Source organism: Erithacus rubecula (genome assembly GCF_903797595.1).
Source record: "Erithacus rubecula genome assembly, chromosome: 21".
Classification (NCBI taxonomy): domain Eukaryota; kingdom Metazoa; phylum Chordata; class Aves; order Passeriformes; family Muscicapidae; genus Erithacus; species Erithacus rubecula.
Window position 1 is genome coordinate 10131755 of NC_136673.1, and position 26681 is coordinate 10158435.

Below are 26681 nucleotides of genomic sequence, written 5' to 3' on the forward strand. Positions count from 1 at the left end.
TCCTCCTGCTGCAGGAAAACAACTCAGCTCTCTTCTTTCCTCCCTGTGCCTTCTCCTCTGAGGCTGGGTTAAATCCCTGGCCTACCCTAGTTGCTTCTGCACGTCTCTTCTTGTTTTTCCACTCAATGGCTCTCTTGTTTCCTTGTCAGTCTGTTTGCTTCTCATATATTTTAGGAATTTTTTATTTATCTTTCCTTTCCTGCTATTTTTGCTTTGCCCACTGCTGCACTGCTGTTCCTCTGTGACCTCATCTGGCTGTTTACACCCTCTCTTTTACAGATGTCTGCATTGTTCCAATCTTCCTCTGCTATTTCTATCTCATTGGGAACCTCTACATTCATGGTCTCTGCAGGCATGGTTTACTGCCCTCTCCCAAAAATCACTCAATATTTAAAGGATACAGAATAGTGTTGTTCTCTCTCCTGTGCTTCTTTGTGGGGACATGGATTGCAGTCATCCTGAACCTGTGAGTGAGGGGTCCCTTGACCAGCAGTGGGGCCCTGGATTAGTTCACATAACTGCATTACACTACATTAGTTCACAAACTGCAGGGTTTGCAAAGCTGACCAGATTTTCTCCATGGTCACTTGCTGGAGCCAGCTGTTACTCAGAGCCACCAGTGGTCACCCAAGAAGTTCTGTTGAAAGTAACCTTGTGTGTCAGGTGACATCTCAGCTGCTACCTGTGCAGAGCACCTGGGCTGCAGTTCAGTTCCTGTGCTGTGCTCCCTGGCTGCCCATCAGCAACCTGCTCTGTTTTGGGCAGCAAAGTGTGACTGTGAGAGCGAGCCTGGGCTGCAGGGAGGACGAGGGACTGACTGTAGGTGAGGCTGTGCTGGAATGTGCCCTTGCTCAGCTCTGAGGGGCTGTTGGGGGAAGGCCCATCCTGGCCTTTTTCCTTCCTGGGAGGAAGGGAGCAGTGGGGGCAGCTGGGACTCAGCTGAGCTCTGTTGTTTGTTCACTGCCTGCCTAAAGAGGAGACAGTGGTGTTTAGACTTTCCAGCTGGGAAAGCACTTTGAAGAGTCTCTTGAGGAAAAATTGTTGCATTTAGTTGGTTATTTTCAGCCTTTGGGGTTTATAGTCAATAGATTGTGTCTCTGGGACTCCCTTTATTTTTTTGGACCCATTCTGGAAGAGCCACAGCTCTGTGGTTGTGAGGGGGGATGTGCTCACAGGGGCATGGCTACATGGCTTTGGGCACTCCTTTTCTAGCCTTGGCTCATGGTCCCAGACCAGAATTCCCACATGAGAGAGAAGAAAACAATGCAACCCACAGTGCTAATGTGTTAAAGAGATTTGTCTGACTGTTACCAACTTTAACTGGCAAGGACGAGGAAGAGAAGAAAAAACTGTCTGTTTGATATCTTTTCCTAGACAGGTATGGCTGCTTTGGCAACTGGGGAGCTGACTGTTCCCACAGAAGAGTCTGGAGGTCTTTTCTGAGATGCTCATATGCTTGTGTGGTCTGCTCCAGACTCTGAGAAGTGCTCAGGGAAGGTGTTTGGGCTGGGTCTGTGCTCTCATTCTCCATGGGAATTCCAGTCATGTTCAGGGGAGTTACAAACTGAACAAACAGTCTCCCTCCTGCTGCTCACATTCCATAGGACATTCTTGGCACTCGGACAGGTCACTGAATAAACTCAGGAGCAAGAGGGGGTCCAGGGCCCTGTGGGGGCAGGGACATGGCTGAGGCAGCTGCTCCTCTCACCTCAGCAGGTGTTTGCACTGAGCCAGGGTGCAGGGCAGGGTGTGCTCAGTGGGGTGTGTCCAGTGGGTTCTATTCAGTGCACATGTCCCAGCTACAGCTACAGAATCACAGAGAGCAGGGCTGGATGGGATATTGGGCAGGAATTGTTCCCTGGAAGGGTGGGCAGGGCTGGCACAGGGTGCCCAGAGCAGCTGTGGCTGCCCCTGGATCCCTGGCAGTGCCCAAGGCCAGGCTGGACACTGGGGCTGGAGCACCTGGGACAGTGGGAGGGGTCCCTGCCATGGCAGGTGGTGGAACAAAATGATCTTTAGAGGTCCCTTCCAACCCCAACCAATCTGGGATTCTGGTTCTGTAGCTGGAATATTCAGCCTGTTGGAGTGTGGTACCATCCTTTTCTGTAGGAAAGAGGAGCTTACGTATAAGAACATCTTCAATGTAACCATAACTGGCTTGCAGAGCTTGAAGGGGAACTCAGTTTTGCCCGTGAAGCTCACCTGAGAGTGTGTGGGCACCAGAGCTTTGCTCTGCCTGCTCACTGCTGCTCTTTCTTACAATGCTCTGCCTCCCCAGACCAGCCCAGGGCAGAACTCAGGTTGCTCTGGCAAATGTTAATATGGCACTTGCCTCATTTCACCTTAGCAAAGGCCTTTCAATACCAAAATACCAAATGTTAACAGATACAGCAGGTAGTGTTCCCAGTCCATAGTAGTTCTGAGCCCTTTGCCTGGCTGAGTCTTGGATCACTTCCCAGAGGAGTTTGGAATTCTGCAGGCAGGCAGGAAGCAGCAGGACAGAAAGAAAGAGACTTGCCAGAGGCAATGAACGAGTGAGTGTCAGGAGTGAGTGTCAATGGAATAAAGTACAGGTCCCTGGGCTTGCATCCCAGTTAGTGCTGGGCACAACCCTTGGATTGCAGTTCTGTGGCCTGGGAAGGAAACCAGAAATTGCACAGGGAAGTGGGCAGGGAAGGATTGCTAAAAGCTGCAGGTATCTCCCAGTACCACTGATGCATTAACTTCAGGTGTGTCTGGTTAGTGATCTGGGACATTGTGAGTGTTCTTCCCAGGGGAGAATTCCTGAGTCTGGGGGAGCAGTGCTGATTGAATTTGTAGTGAAGAGTCCTGCCATTCCTGGGTTCTTTAAATAAAACACTGTTAAAAGTGGGAAGAATCAGGATCTGGTGCTTTTGGGAGCCTTGATCTCCAGTGTCAGTCAGGCTGGCTGAATCAGGACAGCTTGCTGACTGTGGGGGTTGTGCTATTATTTTTCCCTGATGACACCTTTTTTGAGGACCATCCCAAGCAAGTTGCAGTGTAAAGCAGGCTGTGCTCCAGGCTGTTCTGTGACACCAGCCAGAGGGGTGGGCAGGAAAACAACACGGAAAAAGAGCTCCAGTACAAGCCAGTTCTACTGCTCTGCTGGCTTCCATTCCTGGGGTGTTGCAGTTGTCACTATGGCAATTCAGGGACATTTACTGGAGACTGGAGGACCACTCATGGTTGTTTGATGGTAGGTCCTGGCCTTTCTGTCTCTGTTTCTCCTCCTGTGTAGATGCAGTTTTATTCAAGAGGCACAGCTGGGTTTTGTGCTGTTCCTCAAAAGCAGATGCCAAAAGCAGTGCTCTGCCTGCCAGCAGGTTAATCCTGCACAGCTCTCCAGTGACCTCCCCATTTTGGGAGAGGCTTCAGAGCCCAGATCCTGTCTGTAAACCCAGAGCATCCCTGAGCATCCTTCTCCCTTACCTTAAATCTTGGCATAAACAGGAGCAGCTGTCAGAGAACATTAGTGCTCACTGTGACCAGCCCCCAGAATGGAAACTCCTGGGCCACATCCCACAAAATCCCAACTGATCCCAAATAACACAGCTTGATTTTCCTTTGTGTCTCTTGGCTTTTCTGTTGTGTTGAGCTCCTTCTCCTTGCTTGCAAATAATTTTTGAAAGTCACAAATACCATCTCACCTGGTGTACATCCACGTGTGTAACTGCAGTTACAGTGACGAAAAAAAGAAAGTGCCTTTTTTTTTTTCCAAAATAGAATGCACAGTAAATATTTCAGAACCCCATAAATAAAAATGATTGATCTGATCTTTTAAAAACATATTCCCTTTGGGCTCTGACTAAGTGTGAGAAAGTTCAGCCTGAGAAGAAATTAAAAAAAAAAAAAAAAAAAGCAGTGAAAGGTTAGAAGCAGGGATGTGGGCTGGAATATGCCTTGAAATGTTAGCTGTGGAGGCACAGTGCTAACGCCCTGCATGTGCAAAAACATTTGGAGGGTTGTGAATTTAAACCATGAAATTAATATAGTCAAAATGAAGGTTTTCTTGCCCACACCTTACTCATACAGTGTTTGTAATGTTCTGACAGGGATGGGATGTGGAGGTGGGTTGCTGGTGTTAATTTCTGGTTGAGGAAGGACCTTTAGCATCTCTGTTTCTTGATTAATTTGCAACATAAATGTTTCCTTAAAGTAAATGTAACTTTTGATTTCTTTTACTTTTCTGGGGGATAGCACAGTGAAGCCCAGGAAGTTGCTTTGTTCTGCTCACTGACACCTTCCCCATTGCAAAGAGTGATACAGGGAGTGCTCTGTGTGCACACCCACTTGCAGCCACCATGGTGACTCCTGAATCATTTACAACTGCCTGATTCATTTTCCCAGTGCTCTTATTTAATAATTCTCCTGCTCCTTGGGGAGAACTATAAAAATGGATTTTATTTTCCTAAAGTGTTTGCATTTTAAGTAAGCAAAGTCTCTCTAGATTCCCATTTGCCAAACAAGGAGATGAATATGTTCAACTGCACATGTGAGTGACCAGTGGGCTGAGACCAAGGATGAAAAATTTCAGTGCAGGAGGAGGAATTAAGAAAATAATAAGAAACTTAGTTCAGGGGTTTGCACTGTGAAGAAATGTTGAGTTTAAAACCTGAGATATTGGAAATACTTATCCCAAGATATGGGGATGGTCAGGCTGGAGCTCAGGGCAAGGCTCTTCCCTCCCCCAGAGGTGCTGGCACTGCCCAGGCTCCCCAGGGAATGGGCACGGCCCCGAGGCTGCCAGAGCTCCAGTACTAGGGATGGACAGGCTGGGATTGTTGGGGGGTCTGATTCCTGTGAATCCCTTGTAACCCAGAGTATTTTATAATTCTGTGACCTTTCCCCTGTCTGAGGTGGGTGAAATGGGGAACAGTTCCTGGATATCCAGTGTGTTTCCATTCAAATCCCAAAGATGTGCCCAGGAACAGGACACACACTCTGGAGGCTTTGATGTTCTGCAAGTCCTGCAGTTCCATAGCTCTGGAGATGAGCAGTGTCTCTCTGGGTAGTTTTAATCAGAGATTTTAGAAGAGGAGGCTTTCAAGTTGTCTATAATTCTTTGATCTTCAGATGATCTTATACAGAAAATTGCTAATATGCAATTCTTTCTCAGATGCTGCCCAAATAGACCATGTTTACAGAAATCTGGATGTTGATTCTTGGAAACAAATCTCTTACAGAGTTCCTAGTCAGGAAAAAGATAGAGAAATATATTTATTTCAATAAAAAGAGGATAAGAATTTTAGTAATCCCAGACTGTTCTGGTCATCCCTCAGTTTGTCCTCAAAACACCAGGAGAGTTTTAGTGAAGGCAGAAATACATCCCTGGTATATCCAGTGAGGGATGCACTTTCTGTCTTTCAGTGTGGGCTGGAATTTAGCAACAGAAGAGGTGTACAACAGCTATGCCAGTGATAATTCCAAATTCTTCTTTCAGCCTGGCCTTTTTCTGTTCAGCTGCTTGTTGAACCTGAATAGCAAACAAACCCATACACCTTCAGTATTTTAAGTATTTTACTTCTCAGTAGCTTCCCTCCTAAGGATCTTCAGAACCAGAAAGGCAGAGGAGTACAGGGATCACCTTTCTGACACCTTTTTATTTCAGCCTAAGCAGGAGGGTTGGCATTCTTGATTACCTTGGGTGATTGTGGAGAGGAGGGTCCTGCATCCCCTTGGCTAAATTTAATTTCATTTTGTTCATTAAGAGGTTTTATGGTGTCAGGATCTCTTCCTCCATGGTTCTGAGTCATTTAACTAGCCATTTTTCTTTCCACTTTGGAAACCAGGCAGTGATAATCCATGTGAATTCCCATCTGGAAATCACAGTAAGAGCAGAATTTCTAGTCCTGGACAAATGAGTAGGAAAAAGTCAGGAGGAGGTTTTGCTTTTCATTGTTGAAACTCTCTGTGCTACAAGCATTTAAATCCAAGCAGTTCTGAGGCAGATGGGTAGTGTGCTCCCAGCCAAACCATTTTTACTCCAGAAGGGGCTTTCAAATGAAATTGTCTTTATTGTGTATTATGCAGAACTCCACAATGTGAGCTGAAGGGAGTTTTTCACTTGAGATGCAGCTTCACATCCTTATTGACAGAAACATAAATCTTCCTTTATTTACAGGTTATGTAGGTTCAAGTACACTTATTTTTTAATTGTGCAAGTTGAGGTAGTTCATTGTCAGATTGCTGGGAGTAACACTTTAAGATGCTGATTAGACCATTCTTTATCTTCCCCTTATTTACACTTTGAATTTCCAACCTAAGAACCCTGCCCTGCCCTGAAGTGACAATAGAATGGGGCAGGATGAGACAGATCTGCTCCTGTTATGTGTTCTCATGTGTCTGAATTCTGTCATGGAGTCTCAATATCCTGCTTCATGATGCTGATTTGGGGGAAAATTGTAAAATTAATATTTTTGCTTTAAATGGCTGATATTTGCTATCTGTTTGGATTCAACCTGAGCATACTTTTAGCTTAGGGAGAAGGAAATTCTTTGATGTGTAACATCCTGAGAATGTCTTTTGTCTCTCAGCATCCAGTGAGTAGAGTCCAAAACACCTTTTCCCTAAAACATTTTTTTAAAAAATAATAGAGCTTGTGACCATCAGACTACTCTGAACAATAGTTCATTCTCTCAGAAGTTAAACCAGGATATTCCCCTCTGCAGGGAAATTCCTGGTAGTCTCACATCAAGTTTCCAAACCTGGAGGGAAATCTCCATTATAATACATTCAGCTGACACATGGTTTCAATAAAATATCACAGAATTTATAGATTTCTCTGCAAACCAACCTGAAAGCTTAAAAATTGCTGTGAGGTGAGTTCAGCCTTGCAGCTCCTGACTGCACCTGTGGCAGCTCTTCTCAGGAGCTGGAGTGGCTCTGGAACCCTTCCTGGAGAAGGCAAGTACGAGCCTGTTGCTCCATGCCCTCTCACCTCTCCTTGGGTCCCTTGCCAGCTGGAAGGTGAGCCAGCACCTTGCACCAATTTTGGGGTCATTTCAGGGCATTTGACCCCTCTGTGTGAGGGTTTGGGATTATTCCTGGCTTGGCAGGTTGTGTCCCAAGGATGCCCCTGTGTGAAGCATGGGAAGCACAGTGTTAATCCAGTGTGTTCCTGACAGAGGCCAAACCTTTGTTGGAAGGAAGTAAATTATTGTGAACTGAGTGATCTTGGAATAGTGTGCCCATAGGGAAAATTTTTTCCTTACCCCCCACTTAGGATCTGGCTTGTGCCTTTGTGTGTGAGGGTTTCTGTCCTTTCCAGAATTCTGGATTTTATTATTATTTAATCCTTACTAATGTAACTCTGGGTACTTTAATCCTCTTAAGGGTTTGCTGCTGACTTTGGGCTCAGTCCTGCTCCCTTTTGAAGGAATTTTGCCATTATACAGCGTTAAGCAGAGTTCTGATGTAAATTGAAGCTGATTTTACTGGCAGCTCTGTCCCTGGCTGTAAAACGCTGCTGTAAAGCTGTAAGCTGTGTGCAAGGCACAGTTCCAGCGGGGAGGAGAGGGAGGTCTGTGCTCCTGTCTGCAGCCCTGACTCTGCCACTCCTCACTGGCAGTCTGGGAGGAGTGCTGAGAGGATGCCCAAGGCTCAGGTCGAAGGCACTGTGGGGGAGCCTGCGCGGGGGTGTCCTGCCAGCTTAGGAAGCCATAAATGTGTTCCTTTCCATCTAGGTGCCCCTCTGGCTGCGGAAAGGGAGAAGAAGCCTCTCTCCAGAGCTGTCTTTGTGCTGCCCTGGGTGGAATCCACAGAAACAAGTGAGGGTCCCAGATGTTTTGTTTTTTCCCTGATGTGTTGTAAGGAAGCGGTAGCTGCGCTCTGGGTCTTCTGGGGAGGCTGCTCAGGTGGAGTGTGCCCTGGACACAGCTTGGAAAGGTGTTTCCCAGTGGGAAGCATGCAGCATGTTCCTCAGAAAATGCCATCCTGTCCTGTTTCTTTGCATCAGGTGGATTAGCCATGGGGACAGGCTCTTCCTGAAGAGTGCTGGTGTTGCTCATGGTGAGGCAGATATCCCAGGAAAGGTGGTGCTTGTTCCAGGTACTGCCACAGAGCCATTCCCCAGCTCCAGCCCTCTGTCACCAGCAGGAATTGAGCATCTGCCAGCAGATTTTCAGGAAACAAGGAAGGTGAAACTGAGGATCAGATCATGTCATCAACTGTTGATCCATTGGCCAAAGGTGGAGGGATGATGCTGATCCTTTGTGGTCACTTAAGCCCCAGTCAGAAAGCCTTTTTGGGGCCAGAAACACCACAGCCTCAAACACAGAGGTGACATAAAGAAATTGCAGCTGTAAGAAATCCAGCCCCTCCCCTTTAAGAGCTGCTCCCAGACTTCATGTTTGGGAAACCTTCTTTGCCAAGGTGAATGAGGAATGTGGAATTGTCATAGAATGTATGACTTAGAACAGAATTCCTTATGTTGGGTGCTTCCTTTGCCATTCCCAAACGTGCTGGTGCAAAGGAGCCACCCAGATCATGAAGCAGGACAAGCAGTGCTGTCTAGACTGCCATCTTCTTATTTTCCTGCTTTTGTCCTGACTGGGACCTGCAGCACTTCTGGGTGTTAGGAAGAATTCAGCAGGTTGTTGTGATCTGTTTAGATTCAGCAGTTTTGCCTTTCCACATGTGGAGGCTGTTCCTGCTAGCCAGCTGTTCCTGCAGTGCTCTGCAAGAGTAGGATCAATAGGATTTCAGGGTATCTGCAGAGTGCCAGCTGCTGAGAGAGCTCCTCTAGCAAGTAGCTTTTGTGGCTTCTGTAATTTGAAAGTTCAGTGTGAATTCTGGGCCCGGTGAAAAGTATTCTTCACCTTAGATAAGTCCTTGATTACCTCCTGCAGCTGCTGTGGGCAGAGCCCAGAGTTTGGGGCCCTTTGTGGGCTGTGCTGGCAGCATTGCAGGGATGTCAGCTGGATGGGACTATTTCCAGTCTGGGTTCCTGGGATGCTGTGCAGAGCCATTGGAGCCCAGTGAGGATCAGTTTGTACCCAACTTTTGTAGTATTCCTACACTTAGGAGGGTGGGTGAGGTGATCTGTATTTCTAGCTATACAGTAAATTTTAGTAATACAGAGCTCCTGACCTTTCAATACATTTCTGATTGCTCTTATTCCCTTCCTAGGTTTCTAAAGCAAAATCCATTGAGGCCAAGTGTCCTAAGGAAAGAAGTGTCTTGTTCTGGCTGCCACTGCTGGACATGTGTTCTCTGCCCTCTCTTTCCTGCTAAAATGACATATGTGCTTCCTTCTCTGGGGAATATATGAATCAAACCAACAAAAATTCTCCAGATCTTGAATGCAGGATCTGGGAAGAGAGCTGAGCTCAGCCCTGGGACAGGGGGTTCAGCCAGTCCCAGTGAGTGCTGGACACACCACAGGAGCCAGCTGGCAGCAGCTCCTGGAAATGGGAGAGAAGAGCAGCTCATTCCCCCTCTTTTATTGGGGTCCTCTTGCAAGTAGAGGGGTCAAAACTTCCTTCAGGCCCCGTGGAGTTAATTTCTTGGGGTACTTGAAAAACCTGCCAATTTGCCATCTGAGTGTGTCAGGCCTTTATAGCTGAGGAGCTGCCTTGTAATGAGGCTGTGCCTTGCATTTTCTCCTACTGATGCAAGAGGAGGTGCTCTATTTTGGCCTGTGTATTAAAGATTAATTGTGAGCTGGTTAACTAAGTACAGCTGGTACTCACCAGACCTCTCTCTGGAATCCCTGCTCATTTTGGAAAGGCTCCTGAGCATGAACGAGCAGGATACTTGCTGGAGTCTGGGGATTAACCAGATGTCTTTGGAGCATTTTGAAGGTCTGTGTTTGCAGCAGGGTCACTGCTCAGCTGACAGAGAGGATGTGAATAGCAGTAGGGCCAGCACTGAACCCATGTGCTGGGGTCTGAGGAGTGTCCTTCCCTGCCCTAACAGTGCCTGCTGCTGTGGCTGTGCAGGTGGAGCCCTGGTGACAGCAGAGAGTGAATCTCAGCAAACTTGCTAGGTAGTGTTAGTTTGGCTCTGTCTGGATCCACCTCGCTAGAGGTTTAGGGATGGGTTTAGTTGTGGGCTTGCAGCTACACCTGAACACCTGGAGTCCCTTGCAGTTCTTCCCATGGCAGGTGTGTTACAGGTACTGGATACTGTACCCCAGCTGGATACCTTGGGGTAGGAGTTGTAACTCACAGCAGGAAAGCTGCCCTGGAACAGTTTCCACGTGGGCACAGCCTGACAGAGCTCTAGAAGTGCTTGGACAGTGCTCTGAGATTGTTGGGTGTCTGATCCTTGTGGGTCTCTTCCAGCCCAGGAGATTCTGTGATTCTAAGCAGTTCTGCAGGGCTAGTTCTGCCCAGGGAGTTTCTTGCTAAGAAAGCAGAGTCTGCTGGGGGCAGCACTGGGCCTGTTCAGGGCTGTCAGCAGAGATGGCTTTATTGGGTAAGGAGGAGGAGGTCTGGCTCTTGGGAGCAGCCTGAACAGGGCCTGTTGTTCAGAGAGGTGAAGCTTGGCTGCACATGGGCAGCTCTCAGCACTTTGTGAATTCTCTATAAAGCTCCTGTCTCTAAGGCTGGGCACTCTTTGCTGCGTGTTCTCTCCTACAGAGCCCAGGAGATCAGTGCCAAGCTAGACCAGCTGGAACAAGTTCTTACTTTTCTGTAAACCCTGGAGATGCTTCTGCCTGCAGGGACAGTCGCCTAATAACAGGAGCAAACCCCTGTTTCTCTGGGCAGTGCTGTTACACTTGTTCCATGTTCCACGTTCCCCTGCAGTGCCCAGGGCAGAAGTGCCCACACCCAGCATGGGCTTTGCTAGGGACAGTAAGGTCTCCCTTGTGTGACAGGGATCACTGGGAGCATGTCTGGCCCTGTGAAATGGTGTGTTAGTTGGATTTCTTCTGTTCTAACAAGTCTTATTTACTGAGCTAGTTAGATTCTTCTGTTCCAACAAGTCTTGTATAATGAGCACTTTTCTTCCAAACTAAGGCCATAGGTTTTTGTTATTTGAATGTGAAAAGTGCCTGGTCTTTGAGACTCCTTTGAAGAGTTAATCTTCAGTTGGTCGTGTAGAGCTCATTGCACTTCAGAAAGGAAGTTGATTCCTTGGTTTGGGGACACCCACAGGTGGGACTAACTGCTGATACCAAGTTAGGAGTTAGTCTGCTACTTGACTTGCTAATTGACTGTGCTAATTGTCTGGGGGGTTTTTACAACAGCTACACAGATACTCAGCAGCAATCATTAGATCCTCTTGCTTGTGGGAGAGGGCCCAGGGTAGAGGGAGGCCCTCAGCACTGGTGTGTCACCACAGAAGGGGCCTGCATAAGACCCCATAATGGAGCAAACACAGTTAAACGTGGCTTGCCAGTGCTTTTGCCACTGGAATGTCCTCACAGGTGTGTTGTGCTGCTCCTCCTCTCCCTCGAGCCATGCATTGTCTTTGCAGTGAGTCCTTTTTCCTTCCTTGTCCAGCCCTAGACTTCTAAAAACCCCTTAACTCTGTGCTGTGATTAAGATACAAATATATTTTAGTCACAGAGGTAAAGTTCTAGTGCTCAGCTGTTTAACACCATTTAGATTTGGCATTTTTCTCTGCTAGATCATCGTAGCTTCTACAGTCACTCTGAATAAAGGGTGACAGGGATCCTTTATTTAGTGCTGACCCCCGTGTGCTGCTGCACTGAGTGCTGAACCCAAGTGAGTGATTACACTGTACCAATACATCCTAGCTTAAAATATGGAGTAATTTTACAAGTAAAGTGATGGAGAAGTAGAATAAAAGCTCATTTAATGTGCACAGTCTGGTGTGTTTGAACACAGCATGGAAGAGGAAAAACAAGGCTTTAGCTTTGCTGATAGTAGGGATGCATGGATACAATTACACTACTGCAGAGGAGCTTGCTGCATGGCAATCCTCTGGAGCCCTGGGAGCTGCTGCCTGCACTCCTTGCTCCTGCTGGCAATGAAACACACTGGTTTTGAGATCTTTTGTGGCTGTACAAACCAGTGTGTTTCACTGTGTTTGCTGTAGACTTCATCATGTTTGCCACTTTGCTCATAGCACCAAGCCATTTGACAGCTGGGGTGACTGCTCAGGGAGGGCAGTCTGTACCCCAGGGTGTGGCAGGCAGCAGAGGGGCAAACACTGACCAGGGAAATCCTGCTCTTGCACTGATGTGATAGCTGAGCTAAAGACACTGATCCCCATTCAGAGCAAACCAGATTCATAAACACTTGGAGCTGTTTTGCATCTGTCTGCCCCACACAGCTGTGGTGAAGGCTTGGTTGATGCTGGGATGAGTGATGGGGTGTGGGGAGCAGATGGATGTGAAACCAAGCTTCATCAGTCCTCCCTTCACTGGGCACCTTACTGCCTTGCATGCCTTGGGTTGTTGGGTGTCCTGGGTTTGTTGGTTCTGACAGGATCCTGGGTGCAGGTGGGAATCAGTAAACAGCAGCAGTGAGAAGCAGGTGTGTGCTCACATCCAGTCCACATCAGAGTTGGTGTATTAAGGCTTTGTTTTCTAGCAGCTCATACATTGTGTTCAGTTCTGCCCCTTTGTCCCCATTCTGACCAACAGCTGCTTGTCCCTGAACTTGCTGAGCCCTGAACTTCCAAAGGAGATGCTAGCAGGGCCTGCTGGCCTGCATCCTTGTTGCTGTGAGGTCTGTGGGGTCTGCCCTGGAGAGCAGAGCTGGCTGAAGAGGAAATAAATCAGAATATGGCCCAAGCCATATAGTGTGGGGCAGGGGCAACAGTGTGAGGCAGTAGTTGTCTGTGTGCCTTAGAGACCTGACAAAGCATGTGGGATGTGTCAGTGCATGGGGGTGTCTGATTGAGCAGTGTGGTTGCAGAGCTTACATTTCTCCTCAAGGTTTCTAAACTGGTCTGTTTTCTTCTTCCTTACAGACAATTTTAGGTACACGTGTGACATCTGTGGGAAAAAATATAAATACTATAGCTGCTTCCAAGAGCACAGAGACCTTCATGCCGTGGATGGTGAGTAATGTTTTGACACTCAGACACCTGAAGTAGGCTGAGAGGTCTTTGGGAAGCAGAATGTGGCTGTGCAGGAGTGTGGGGCTGTGGTGTGCAGGACGTGGCACTGCACAGTCACCTCTTTGCCATGGAGGCACAGTCTACAGGCACTGCAGGAAGGAGTTTGCTGTGCCTGATTCTCTCTGTGTGCATCAGCACAACACCTCTGCTGGGACCTGGGGACCTTGCAGTGTGTCTGCAGTGAGGTTCATGGTCAGCATGGAGATGCTGGGACTGAGTGCCTCAAGGTAAAGGGTCAACCTGATTACTTGCTGGGAAGAAGTTTGTTGCTTTTTGGTTTCTGAATTTACAGGTTTGTTCCAAACTTACTTCTCTGTGAAGTATTTCAGATCTCAGAGTTGGGAAATGCTTCATTCTTGTTAATCATTGTGGTAGTGAAGTGATGAAGTTGTCAGTGGCCCTTAAAGGCCATTTTTTCTTCTGTGACTGTAGATGTGGCCTAGGCTGGTGACACCTGGACATGAGCAGACACTCACTGCCAGAAGCAGAGTTTCTTTATTCTGCATTGGGGTAAATGAGTATCAACATGCTGGCTTTCCCCCTACTTACTGAACATCTAAAGCTCCTCACCTCAGAGCACAGATACTCCAGACCTTCCCTATGTGTGCTGCAAGCCTGTCAGTACTGCTCCTCACTTGGCCAAGGAGAGTTCTAGAAAGGGGCTGCTTGGAGAGCAACAGGTTTTGAATGGCTGGGCTGTCTCAGAAAAACAAATGGTTTTTCACAATACATGGTTGTCCAAAAAAATGGTGGTGTTGGAATGTGTGGACATCTGAACATGCTCTAAGAGCAGCCAGTGTTCTCTTGCAGGGCACCACTGCCAGCTCCCTTCTTCCTGTGTGGAGCCAGGAGAAAATTAGTGGCACTGACAGTCACTGTGAGGGGAATGGGGCTGCTTCAGTCAGAAATGTCTCAGGGAGCTCTGCCAAGGGCCATTGGAGGGCTTGGAAATGGCTCCATGTGTGTGCAAGGAGTGTCCCAGCTCCCCCCTGGGGCTACTGTGTTCCAGCACACTCAGGGGTGAGGCAGCTCTGCTCCTGAACTTCACCTGGGGCCATGTCAGGGTCAGAACAAAGGCCTTGAGCATCTGTGTGCATTAGGGCTGGGCATGCTCAACCAGGTCCTGTGAGGATGCTGCTGGGAAGAGGAGGGACTGGGGCACAAAGCCTGGTTTATTCAGTGGGGCTGAAATGTGCTGCAGCAGTATGTGAAATGCAGGAGGAAAACAAGACCATTTAAGAGGATTTAATTTCTCTTTTGTTTCTTCCCCTCCTTCTTCTATTCTGTGTTAGTTTTTAGTGTGGAAGGGGCCCCAGAAAACCGGGCAGGTAAGCTGAGCTCCTTTGTGTGCTTTATTTCACAAACCCTTTTGAGCATTCAGTAGTTCAGACACAGCAGGTTGATTCTGAGTTTGTAAGAGTCAAAGGAGTTTTGTCAGGAGTATCTGTGGGACAGGGAGCATCCTCTCTCCCTCCCCAGTGTCTACAGCCAGTAGGTTGATGCCCAGCCCTAGCAGATACCAGGCTTTTGTTGCACATACACTTGGTCAGGCTTCAGGCAGTCAAAGTAGGTGTTTCATATCTTTGGTGATCTTGTAAATAGTTCAAGGCATAAACCAAATTCTTCTCCAAAGTGGGTTGGGTTGTGATTTGTTGCTAGCTGTGCTGTTAGCTGGTAGAAGTCCCAGGTTGGTATTTGTTAGGTGATGTGCCTGCAGACTGCATTGCCATGTCCTCTGTCAGCCAGTACAGCAGCATTAGAGGGGAGATTCCCTGGAAGGAAGTATGGATCAGACTTTGCAGTGTGTTTATTTAGTTTTTCTCTGTGTTTTTAAAACATTAATTCCTACAAGGCTGTTAATGGGCTGGGAGTAGGGGTAATCCTGGGCACCTGAGGAGGAGGAGGGACAAGTCAGGCAGAGGGGTCACTGGTTTATAATTCCTGTCTTGCAGTCCTGTTACAGATGGAAATGTGGTTACAGGTGCAGGAGCATTCAGTGCCCATGCAGCTGTGGAAGGTAAAGCTGAGGTGTTGTCAGCTGTGCTGTGGTTTTGTTCTCTTGCAGACCCCTACGACCAGGCCGTCATCGCCGCCGACGACGTCAAGGAGGAGGAGCCTGAACCCTTCCAGAAGATTGGGCCCAGTAAGAGTCATTCTTGTTTCAAACAGAAAGGAAAGCTCAGGGGTTCACACCTGCCTTTGGCTGCAGTACCTCTAGAAAAAGCAGGAAGCACTGCATTACACAGAGGGGTTGGGATTTGGGTGCTCACAGAGCTCAGAGGAGAATCAAACACCAAGAGCCCTGGCCCTGAGAGCTGCAGCCTTGTGATGTGTTCTGCTCAAGAGCTCTGCAAAGAGGAGGCAAGGGAGTTCAGAGGAAAAGCAGTCTGGCAGGGATGAGAGAGGGCTTGAAGGTGCACTGAGAGCTGGCAGGTGATTCATTCACACTGCCTGTGTGGTAGGTCCTCAAACAGAGCAAAGGGAAACAGAGAACACCAGGTTTTGCCAAAGCATTTCTCTAAATTTTCCATTTTGGAACCAATCAATTATCCATGGATTTTCCTTCATCTTGCAGCTTGCTGCCAGTTCTGTACTCTCAGCACTGGCAAGAAGAGGAGGTATCAGTGTCTGGTTACACTCCATTATTTCCAATATCCCCAAAGCAGGAATGAACAGTTACTCCAGAAAAGCCCCTTCTCCTGCAAGAGAACTCCACAATTCCAAATAAAAGTTTTCTATTACTTGAACTTGACTGTTCATTTCCTGGATTGACTATTCTGTTGTCCACACATCCCACACTCTGTAACCAGAACTGTGTCATCTGTAATACAGACTTTAGAACTGGATTCTCTCCCTTGTTTTGCACACTTACTTGCTGTAATTGTGGGGTAATCTTCTGTAGCTTGTTCAGTTCTACTGGACTTTTCATGCATGGTCCATCTCTCTGTATTGAATGTTTTCTTTCTTGGGAAAAGGAAGTGTGGATTACAGAGCAGGCAAGTTCCACATGCATGAGGAATGTTTGTGTCACCTGACCAGTTTCTCTGCTGGGGGTTGTGTGAGAGAGCTGCCCTCCTTCCTGACCTTTGTCCCTGTTCATTTCACAGAAACTGGCAATTACACCTGTGAGTTCTGTGGCAAGCAGTACAAGTACTACACTCCCTACCAAGAGCACGTGGCTCTGCACGCCCCCATCAGTGAGTATCTGCTGCAGGGCTGGCACCTCCAGGGCTTGTGGGGAGCACCAGGCTGCCAGGAGAGACTCCACTCTTGGGGATCCTTCCACTGGAGCTGTGGGATTGCAGGGGGCAGGACATGGATCATGTGCTGACCAGGGCACTGTAAAGCTGAGCTGGGATCCCCTCTCACAGGGACTCTGTTAGGTGTGGAAAGTCTCCGAGCTCTAACCCCAGTCCATGGAATTTCACACAAGAATTCCTTGTAGGGTTGATGGTTTAGGCTCTTGTTTTACTGAAGTGATGCACAACAATTCATACTCCCCTAAATAATAACTGAACATACATGTTAGGGAAGAAGCATCTTTCTTATGAACTTCTCAGGAATTATTTCAGTGAAAACTGGTTTCAAAATCATTTAAATGACCTCAGCAGCTTGCTACTAAAACACACTCAATAAATTATTTATTTCAGGGAGCTCAGGACAAGGCAATTGTCAGCAAAGTGTACAGCACTGTGCTCTGCACTCCCCACCCAGAAGGGAAGGCTTTAACCAGCACTTCGGTGTAATTCAATGCAAAATTTCACTAAACATATTGAGAGTAATTTTTGCTACCTGCTGGATTTGAATACTTTCAAAGTCTGCAGAGAAGTTCTTTCCAGCTGAACTTCCTGCTCCCTTCCCAGCGCTGCCCTGGGCTTTGCCAAGTGCCCGGGGTGTCCTGTCCTGCTCCAGGCTTTGGGGTGATGGATGGACAGCAGGGATGAGCCGAGCTCTCCGCGCTGCAGCTGCGGCCGGCAGGGGGCGCTTCCACCCCAAAATCACCTGCAATCGGTTTAGAGGGATTGTAGTGAGGCACCCTTGGCTCCATGGGAATATGGTCCTCCAGACTCGCTGTTCAGGCTTGGTGGCAGATGCCATGCAGGTTCTCAGAAGCTTGGATATGGACCATGGTAAAAGTGTGGGGCATAAAATAGATGGCCAGCATTATCATCACAAAGTTAATCTTGCTATCTGCCATGTGCTAAGGACATGCCCCAGTGCCTGGGATTGCACACATCACAGTTGTTCCTCTGGTTCCCTGAGGTGTTTTCACCCCTCAGCAAAGCTGGTCACCAGTGGCTCCATTTCCTGTCACAGAGGAGCTGTTGGACAGCAGGGCTCTGGGGTCCCTGCTCCCCCTGCAGAGAGCTCAGGAGCAGTGTGCTGTGAGCACCTCTAGCTAATTCTTACCTTCCCATTTCAAGGGGATTTATTGCCACTGATGTCTTTCCACCTTCCCAAGCAGTTATAGTAATAGCTGAGCTGCTGGTTCCAGTCCAGGCTCTCCAGCAGAAAAGAAACCCCAGCTGTGTTTCTGTGGGAGCCTGTGCCTGCAGTGGGCCCTACAGTTCCAGTGCCCCCTCCCAGGCCCTGCCCCTCTCCTGGCAGGGGCAGCTTAGGCTCCTGCCTGATGCTGTGTGGCTCCTGGGAGCCAGTTCTGGAGGAGGAGGCATGTTCTGGGTGCTGGGCTTGAAGCCATTCTTGCTCTGTAGTTTCTGCAGCAGAAGAAAAGAAGAAGCTGCCCCTTCTGCAGGCTTGATCAGCAGGCCCTGAGCTGTGCAGATGGGTTTCAGTCCTTTCAATTATCTTTAACTATAAGGACACTCAAGATCAGATCAAGATAATATTTTCACAAGATTCCCTCCCCGTAAACTTTTCTTTTTCCTTTTTTTTTTAAACCTCTTTTCTCCTCTCCTAGTTCCCATGACCAGTAAGATTTATGATTTACAATAAGCCACAAACCCTGATGAGGATATGGGAGAGGCCATGATGAGCTCCCAAGGCAGGCTGGCCAGTACATCCTCACACCTTTCTACTGCTCAGACTCTGTTCTTCCCAAAATCCAAGGTCCTGTGAGGCAGCTGTTAACACCTGAGTTTTGAAAAGCACAGCTGACTTTTCTTGGGTCCTTGCAGTCAGAAGTAAAGCTGAGACTGTAAATGTGTCTACCCTGGTCTCATTCTTCTGGTTATAAGGCAAATGCTGAAAATTCAGTCACAATGGGAATGGGTGAGGAAAACCCTTCAGCATCACCAGTTCAGCTTTCTGTGTCTCTGCTTGAGTGCAAGCTTCCCTTACAGAGCCTGTGTTTCTGGTTTTCTGTCATAATGAGTGAAAAGTCATTGGAAATGGATGAAACAAGGCATGATATCTTGCAGCTTCAATAGCAACTTTCAGGATAATTTCTGGTCAGCTGCTGGAGAGCTTCTGTCTGGAAAAGAGCTCTGCTGAGGGCTTCCCTAGAATTGTTAATGCCAAATGTCTCCTTCCAAAGATCCCTTTTCTAAGTGAGGAGTAGGGACTTTTTCATAGATTAGAACTGGGCTATGACTCTTTAAAAAGAATATCCTTCTGCTGTTTCTGTCAACATATTCACTCTTTTGAAGAAGGCTGTCAGAGGCTGTTTCCAAAAAAAAAGTGGATTGTAGGCACATTCATTTTCCCAGCTTTAGAAAAATTTCTGAATGGAGATTCATGGAGGAGGGTTCAGAGATGTTTCTGTCCTCTTTCAGGCTCTGGCTGCTCTGTAAGATGGAGCTGATTGCACCACATTTGCTAGGGCTGGGGTGTTGGGATTGCTCAGAAGGATGGAGAGAAGCTGTTCAGGGCATGAAGTGACAGAACAGGAGAATGGCTTCACACTGTTAGAGGATGGGGTTAGGTGGGATTTTGGGGAGAAATTCCAAGTGTCAATTAGGAATTGGGTGGGCAGGCCCTGGCACAGGGTGCCCAGAGAAGCTGTGGCTGCCCCTGAATCCCTGGAAGGGCAGGCTGGACATGACACTGGAGCTTGGAGCACCCAGGGACAGTGGAAGGTGTCCCTGCCCATGGCAGGGGGGGTGTGACAAGATGATCCTGTCAATCTAAAGCAGTCTGGGATTCTGTGACTGTGATGAGTTTGCAGTGCAGAGAAAACCTGGGGCAGCTGGGATGTGAACTGGCTCTAAATGCACCAGGAGTGGGATTGAGCTTGGTGAGCCCGGCTCAGCAGTGTGCATTTACCTCTGCCTGGTACCTGCAGCTACAGCCTCAGACTCCTGGGTCATGGAAGGATGGGGAGAGAGCAGTAAAACCAGCACAGCTCTCCATGGCTCTGCTTCCAGGATGGAAATCTAGAGTGATGTCAGCACTCAGAGCTCTGAAAGGCCCTGAGCAGCCCCACATGGAGCTGTGCCCACAGCCACACTTATGCTTCAGCCCAGCTCTGAGCCACACACCCTGCCTGAGCTTCTCTGTAGGATGTTGGTGCCAGCTCAGTTGTGGACGTGCCCATACTTGGCTGTGGGTCCCATGGGTTTGTATCCAACCCACAACTGCACTCCCACCTTGATGTCAGCCCTGTCTGGGCACCCTGGAGCTTGCTGGGGATCACTGGTCCTGGTTAACCTCACCAGAGCTGATCCTGCTGCTGACCTGTGGATTGAGTTGCCAGCCTGGCCACACACCTGTCTCATTGCCATGAACTTCCTGGTGACCTGGACTCGTGATTGAAGCTGGCTGTCACCTCTGGGCCTTGCTCACTTCTCTCAGGGTCTGTGGGATGGGCCCTGCCATCCCTGGGATCATTCTTGGCTCTCTGGGGGACAGACAGACCTATAGCAACCCTGACACCTGAGATGCTCAAGGAGTTCATCAAGACTTGCTGCTCAATTCCTTTCCATATTGGATGCACACTGGATACCATTTGTTCATACAGAGTGCTTCAATGCAGTGTTTCATTAAGGCAGCTGCCATTTTTGTAGTACAGCTGGTTTCCACATAAACCCTGCCTAACCAGGAAAAATACAGCTCCACATTCCAGTTGGATGGTGTATCTTTGCTTCCTCCAGTTCAGTGAAGGAAATCTGTGAGTTCAGGTGCTTTTCCCAGTCTGATGCCACAGTGTTTTTGAAACAGGATCCCCCTCTTTGTGTGTGTAAAGACACACATTAAAAATTTGATAGGTTTAAGCAGAGAGGTTTTCCTGTGGAAAGACCTGTTTGCCATAGCCAAGGTGTCTGCTCAGAGTGTGGGATTTCAGGCCATTGTTAAGGAATCATTTTCCAACACATTCCATAGGTGATGATGTAATTCCATCTGAACCATCAAAATGGTTCCCTACCCATCATGACATCTTTCTAAACAAATACCATGCACAAATTATTAACCTGAATTTTTACCTCAAAAAAGTGATGTTGCTGAGACAATCTGGTCCCTGTGGTGGTGCTGCATCATGTTAGTGTGTAGATTTGTGTGCCAGATTCTCTCCTTGCTGCCACAGCTTGCCAGACACAGGACTTTAAAGTCTTCCCAAAACCAGGAAAGCCAGGAGGGATCACTGTGATTTCTGAACTGCCTGGAGAAACACATTCTGTAGGATTGCCTTGATTGAATTGCACACAGATATGCTTTAGAGACATCTAATCTTTCTTTTGAGTGACAGAAAATGCAGCAATCTCACAAGGTAATTATTTTGATGAATTATTGCCTCCACTAAATTAAGACTAAAATTAGCCAGCTGTAGCTTTGAGCACTGAGTCCTATTTATAACCTTGTCTGCTCAGTGAAGGAGGACTAAGTTATCAAGTTTCTGTCCTTTCTAGACCTGCCTTGCCTGCTCTCCAGGCTCTGGTTAAATCACAGGAGTGACTTGTTTCCATTGTAAGCTCTGCTGTTCTTTGCCCTTGGTTATCCTTTTGTCTCCTCCTCTGAGTGTTCTCCAGTTTGTTTTCCATCCTTGGCAGGGCAGGCACGAGCACTGGGTCAGGAAGGATCTGTAAGCTGGCCCTGCCTTCCTGATCCCCTTGGAAATTCCTGATGGCTCCCCAAGGAGCACCTCAGCCTTTTCAGCCACAGTGCCATCCTGGGAGCTCCTCTGCTGACCAACACAGCAGTGACTGAGTGTTTCCTCCAGGAGCTTTCCTGGAGCCCCTGCTGTTCTCAGCATTTCCTGCAGCAGGTATGTCCTTCAGCACAGCTGGGCCATCCTGCAGGGCTGCAGCACCAAGCCCTGAGCTGGCTGACTGCAGACCATGCAGTGAGAATCACCCTCCACATCACTGCAGCTTCCACTGGGATGGGTCTCTGCTGCCTTCTGAGAGGGTTTGAAAAGCTCCACAAGTTATGCAGCAGTTATGAGGTCAGCTGCCCACAGTGCTGTCTCCTGTCATGATGAAGATTTTGAGGCAGGAAGTTTTTGTGGCCATTCAGCAACTCAGGATTTTCATTTTTAGAAACATCTTGACCTTTCCATCAGCCTGAGGCTGTGAGTTCCACAGTGAAGGTGACTTTTCCAGAGTAGAGCAGAGGAGCTGTGTGATGCTCTCCACCTGTGTTGCTCAGCCTTCAGAGGGAATTTGGCATCTGATGAACTACAGACTGAACATTTTTTCCCAATGAACCGTTGGCTTCGTCCAGAATCTAGAACTGATATTCCTTTGTCTGCCTTGCATTGCTGCACAAAACTCTCTGCCTATGTCAAATGGAGCAGCCTTCTCTGTGGGGTCTCAGTTTGAAGACATATTGTTTGTTTCATTTGGGAGGAAGAAGAAATTTCGGAGGTCCTCATAGCATTGAGATTTTTGTCTTCAGGTCCCACAGCAAGTATCTGGGCTGCAGAGGATGTGCAGTGATGCTCTCAATGTGTCTGGCACTGAAGTTGCTGATGGCTGTTTCTCATGGCATTAATGGGGAATAAAGCCCATGGGGAATGGTCCTCATGGGAAGCAGATGATCCTCAAGCTGGAAATTTTCATATCTGGGTATATTTTTGCTGGCAGTTTAGCAGCAGCTGAAGGAGAATTATCCATGGAGAGAGCAAAAGGGCCTCCTGCCTATTTCTCTGGCTGGAGACCAAGCAGAAAAGTATCCTGACTAAACTGTGAGAAAACCAGTGCATAATCTGCAGAACTACACTGACATGTGAGGAGATGTCATCTTGGGGTTGTGTGTCAGAACCAGTGAATCAAAACCCCTGACATTGCAACCCCTTGTGAATGTACACACTCCAGTCCCCAGTGCTGCTGATGGAGGTGAGAGCCAGTCACAGTCAAGGTCTGTAAAGTCTCCTGGGATTTTGGAAATGAGTGTCCTGGGGGACTTCTCTGCTCCCCTGTTTGAGTCAGGCTGTGGTGCTGCTGTGGCATTCCCCTGAGAGCTGCTTGGCATGGATGAGGATTTCTCACTCACACTGTGTAGAACATGCAGGTGCTGCTGTTCTCCCTTCACCTTAAGGCATCCCACAGAAATCACTGGCAGAGAGCTGGGGCTGTGAGTTATTTGAACCTTTGTTAGTAATTTTTCAGGACAGGTGGTTGGAGTTGGACTGGGGCTTCAGGAGCCATATCCAAATTTCCATAGAAGAGGCCCTTTAGGAATGAAAGGGGTTCTTAGACAGTTTCTCCACTTCTGTAATGGTTTATTTAATCCATGTGGCCCAGACGAAGGGCTCCTGAAGGTGTTTTAGATGACTTTTGGCATTGAAAATTCCTGGTGGTCCTCAATATGTACTGCAGAGACCAAAATACAGATGCATTCAAAGAGCATGTCCCAGAAATATTTAGAATTTATCCACATGTCACCAGTCTGGAGATGGGACCAAAAGCCTTTACTCACTCTGTCTCCTAATTCCACCCCATTCCATTCCCAACAGTGCCCTTTCCTTTGCATTTGTTCAAAGAAACAAGGAATGTAGCTGGAGATCACTAGGATTTATTCAAGGCTCAGCAAACAAAGATGTAAACTTCTCCCAGCTCAAAGCTCTGATAGTTAAAAAACCTGCTCCCAAAATCCAGTCCATAGAAAGGGAGGCAGAGCCGTAGGTGCCCCCAGCAGTCACACGGTGCTCCTGGCTGGATGGGGTGATTCCTGCTGGAGGAGGAGAGGGCTGGTGATGTGGAAGGGGCTCCCAGGCTTCAGCCGTGTCCCCTGGGAGAGGGGAGCCGGCTCTGTCCCGGGGGCTCGCTGCTCAGCAGCTTCAGCAGCCCCGCTCTGGGAGCCCCTTGGCTGTGCAGGCACTAGCTCTGAGTGTTCATATCCAGAGTTCTCCCGATCTCCACTCTTCGTGGCAGTGAAGACACAGACGAGCCAGTCCAGCAAAAAGTCTCCGGCGTCGCTAAACCGCTGTTCCAGCCTGCTGCACCGCAGCCCCTCGGGGGCCCCGCCCGCCTCCCAGCCCCAGCTGTTCCGCACTCCCAACTCCGCCTCCCCGGGAAGCAAGGCCATCACAGGTACCTGAGCTTGGGCTCCGCACCTCCCAGCCCCGCTCTGCTCCATCCATCACTGCCCATAAAGCTGCTCCCAGCAGCGCTTGAGGGCATTCCATCCTTAGAATCCCTTCCCAGAGACAAGTTGTTTCTATTAAACATCGTGGTAACCACAAGGTGGAAAAGACCCTGTTTCAAATCCCAGTGTCACAAACTGAGAAGGGCTTCCTGACAAGGATTGGTGTAATGGCTTGTCAGGAATGGGGATTTTTTGCTTGGTTTTCAGCACTGTTTGACATTCAGTGTTTGTTTCCCTCAAGGTGATGTTTTCAGGGCTAGGTCTGTGCCTTTAGAAGTGAAACAGAGTACAGCTGTTTCACAGTGCTCCATTCCCCACAGGAACCTCTGAGAGATAAACAGAAAAATCAGTATTACAGAACTATTACTGAGGAGTTAGAAAATGCAAGTTAGGATTAATCCTCTCATTGTCTCAGTTTTCTCCTTCCAAACAAGACCAAGCCTAAAAAAAGAAAAAAAAAGAAAGAAAGCAAAGACTACTGAAAAACAACAGCCAATAAATAGGGTGTGAAACACAGTGTGCCATGTGCAGTCCAGTGGGAAGTGCTCTCTTTAGTGGGATTGATGGATAGAGATTCCATCTGGCTGCAGAAGAAGGGCTGATCAGTCAGTCTTTAAACACCCCCAGAATGTCTGGCACGGACAGATGCTGAGTATGAGAGGTGGCTGTGGTGGGAGAGGCCATGGATGCTGAACAAGGATGGCTTGTGTTGGATAACACATACCACAGCTGCCAAGGGCTTGGTCCATACAGATAATTTTACTTCACATTCAAAAGATTCCAATATGAGCAGAGAGAACAGTGAGCAGCTCTCTCGGTGTGGGAAGGGCACAGTAAGACCAAGCAGGTGCATTAAACCAGATTTTTCTTTCCTTTCTTTTTTCAGACTTGGGGGAGGTTTTGGGGAGGAAGCTAAGGGATGAAGGCAAAACCACCATGCAAAATTTTTACAAAGGTCTTTGGAGACCTCCATCTCACTTCCACTTGTGACATAAGCTGGGACTTGAACCTGGGTGTTGACCCAAACCATTTTGTGCCATCTGATTTGCTTATTATTTAAGACCTCTTGTTTCTGTTATTTATCTGTCAAGTGGCATAGATAAATGATAAATAGATAGATAGATAGATAGATAGATAGATAGATAGATAGATAGGTCTCCAGTTCAGCCCTGTTTGATGTGTTTATGTTTCAGTTGATTTGGTTACCAAGTTTGCTTGTTCTCCTGATATTTAGGAGTCAGGAGTTAGTTGATTGAGAGTTTGAGAAGCCTGCTCAGAACTTGGAAGGGTCCACTGGGGACTGGCTGGGCCAAAATCCATAGGCTGGGCTCTTCCTGCAGTTCAGGTCTCTGGTAGCCCCAAAGGCCATGTGTGTGAGCCACGCAGCAGCCCTGCCAGCACAGACCCTGGGAAATGCTCTGTGCTCTGCTGGAGGGTGCAGAGCAGTGCTCTCCCAGCAGCAGCACCCAAAAATCCCCCTCAGCATTCAGCAGTACCCAAGTGCCTGGCCCAGGGGGGCTCTGGGAACAAGGGCACTGTTGGGAAGCACAGAGCCAGGCCATCTTCCACAGCTTTTCCAGACATGGTGGGCAGGCCCTGAGACAACCCCTCAGGCCTCTGCCTCAACATTTCCAGGAGGGTGTTTAGGAAGAGAATGTAGGTGACTGGGAAGCACAAGGAAGGCTGGCCCAGTGCTTCTGTAGGTGACACTGGTGTGGTGCTGAGGCCTCGAGTCCAGTCTCAGACTGGTCATTTGTACTCCCAGGTTTTAAGGGCTGCTTGTTGCCTTAAGGAAGAGTAAGATAAGGGTTGGGTTTTTTTGCAGGGGAGGAAGCCATGACCTTTCTGGTTCAGTCAGGACTGGTGTTCCTGGGCTCCCTAAGAGCCAATCCAGGCCACCTCAGCCAGAAGGCATTCAAGAAAAATACCCACCTGTTATCCCTTCACTGAATCTGACCCATTTGCCTCCAAAATGAGGTATTTGACCTTTCTGCTGTATTCAGGGTCTGTGATTATGTGGCACAGGAGCAAGTCTTGCCTCCTGTCTGCCTGGTTCTGCATCCAGTGTTGGGCACTCAGCATCTCTGCTTTGTTCTCCACCCTGCAGAAAGTGCTTTCAGCAGAAGAGTGGAAGGCAAGTTGCAAAACAACTTTGAAGAAACAAACAGCAATTCACAGAACTCCAGTGGTAAGTGTGGTCACCCCTTCCACCTACTTCCATGTTCCTCTCCAAGCAGGATCCAGCTGTGCTCCGTGGATGTTGGTGTATTAGGGGTACCTTGTTTAAGCTCACTGGCAGCCAGCCCTCCTCCCCAGGCACTCCAGCCCTGTCAGACAGGTGATGGGGGAATCCTGCTGCCAAGGACCAGGTACCTGTGCATAGGGTTTTCAGAGGGGAGCCAAGATGTGGAGAAAGGATGGATGGAGATCAAGCAGTCCTTGTGCTGTGTCAGTGTATCAATGCAGTCCTGGTGGAGCAAAGACATTTGCAAGCAATAGAAGTTTGAGGACTGTGGATGGAACAGCAGTTTACACATTACAGTGATGCTGAGCATGAGAGTTTATTTAAATGTCACTGTAACCAGTGTCCAGCTGTTTGTGCAGTGACTGCATGGAGATCACAGTAAATCAGATGTGTATATGTGAGACCAAAATACATGTGCTGGAAGGAATGAAAGCCCCCTCCACTTGTGCAGTTTCCTTGCAGTGTTCAGTCCAAGTGGTAGTAACTGAACATAACCAGTGGCCCAGACAATATTTTCAGGTCCATCACCTGTATAGTTTTCTGTGCAAGGTTTTTATCCTGCCTGTGTATTGCCTGGCCTTTCAGTGGGCCACTACCATTATTCATGCTCCCTAATTGCAACAAAAGTGACAGACCAAATGAAATACAGTTTTGGCATCTTGCTCCTGACATGAATAATATGCCAGCAAAAAAGCCTGACCTCCCTCCATTCTCCATCCAAGAGAAGCAGAATATGTGGTGTTGGCAATGCCTCTGGCTGGAATGGACAGGTAAGGGGTGGGATATTTCCCTGGAGCAGCTTACACAGTGTCTGTTGGGGGTTGTGTCTGCCTCAGATGCAAGTAAGGGGCTTTCTGGAACCATGTTGAAGACCAGGGATGTGGTGTTGGAAAACCCA

General features: G+C 48.2%; 1 protein-coding gene across 27 annotated transcripts in view; it reads left to right on the plus strand.

The window, feature by feature from the left end:
- Positions 1 to 26681, plus strand: part of ZNF618 (zinc finger protein 618) — a 152240-nt gene that overhangs the window by 99203 nt on the left and 26356 nt on the right. For 6 of the 27 annotated variants that reach the window (XM_079324039.1, XM_079324045.1, XM_079324042.1 and 3 more), the window contains 7 exons: positions 7704 to 7787; positions 12907 to 12996; positions 14349 to 14384; positions 15122 to 15199; positions 16164 to 16253; positions 23295 to 23482; positions 25642 to 25726. In XM_079324039.1, coding sequence (XP_079180165.1) covers positions 7704 to 7787; positions 12907 to 12996; positions 14349 to 14384; positions 15122 to 15199; positions 16164 to 16253; positions 23295 to 23482; positions 25642 to 25726 — 651 coding nt within the window. Of the gene's footprint in view, positions 1 to 7703; positions 7788 to 12906; positions 12997 to 14348; positions 14385 to 15121; positions 15200 to 16163; positions 16254 to 23294; positions 23484 to 25641; positions 25727 to 26681 lie in introns of all 27 variants that reach the window. The other 21 variants (XM_079324053.1, XM_079324056.1, XM_079324054.1 and 18 more) reach the window with 8 other exon arrangements.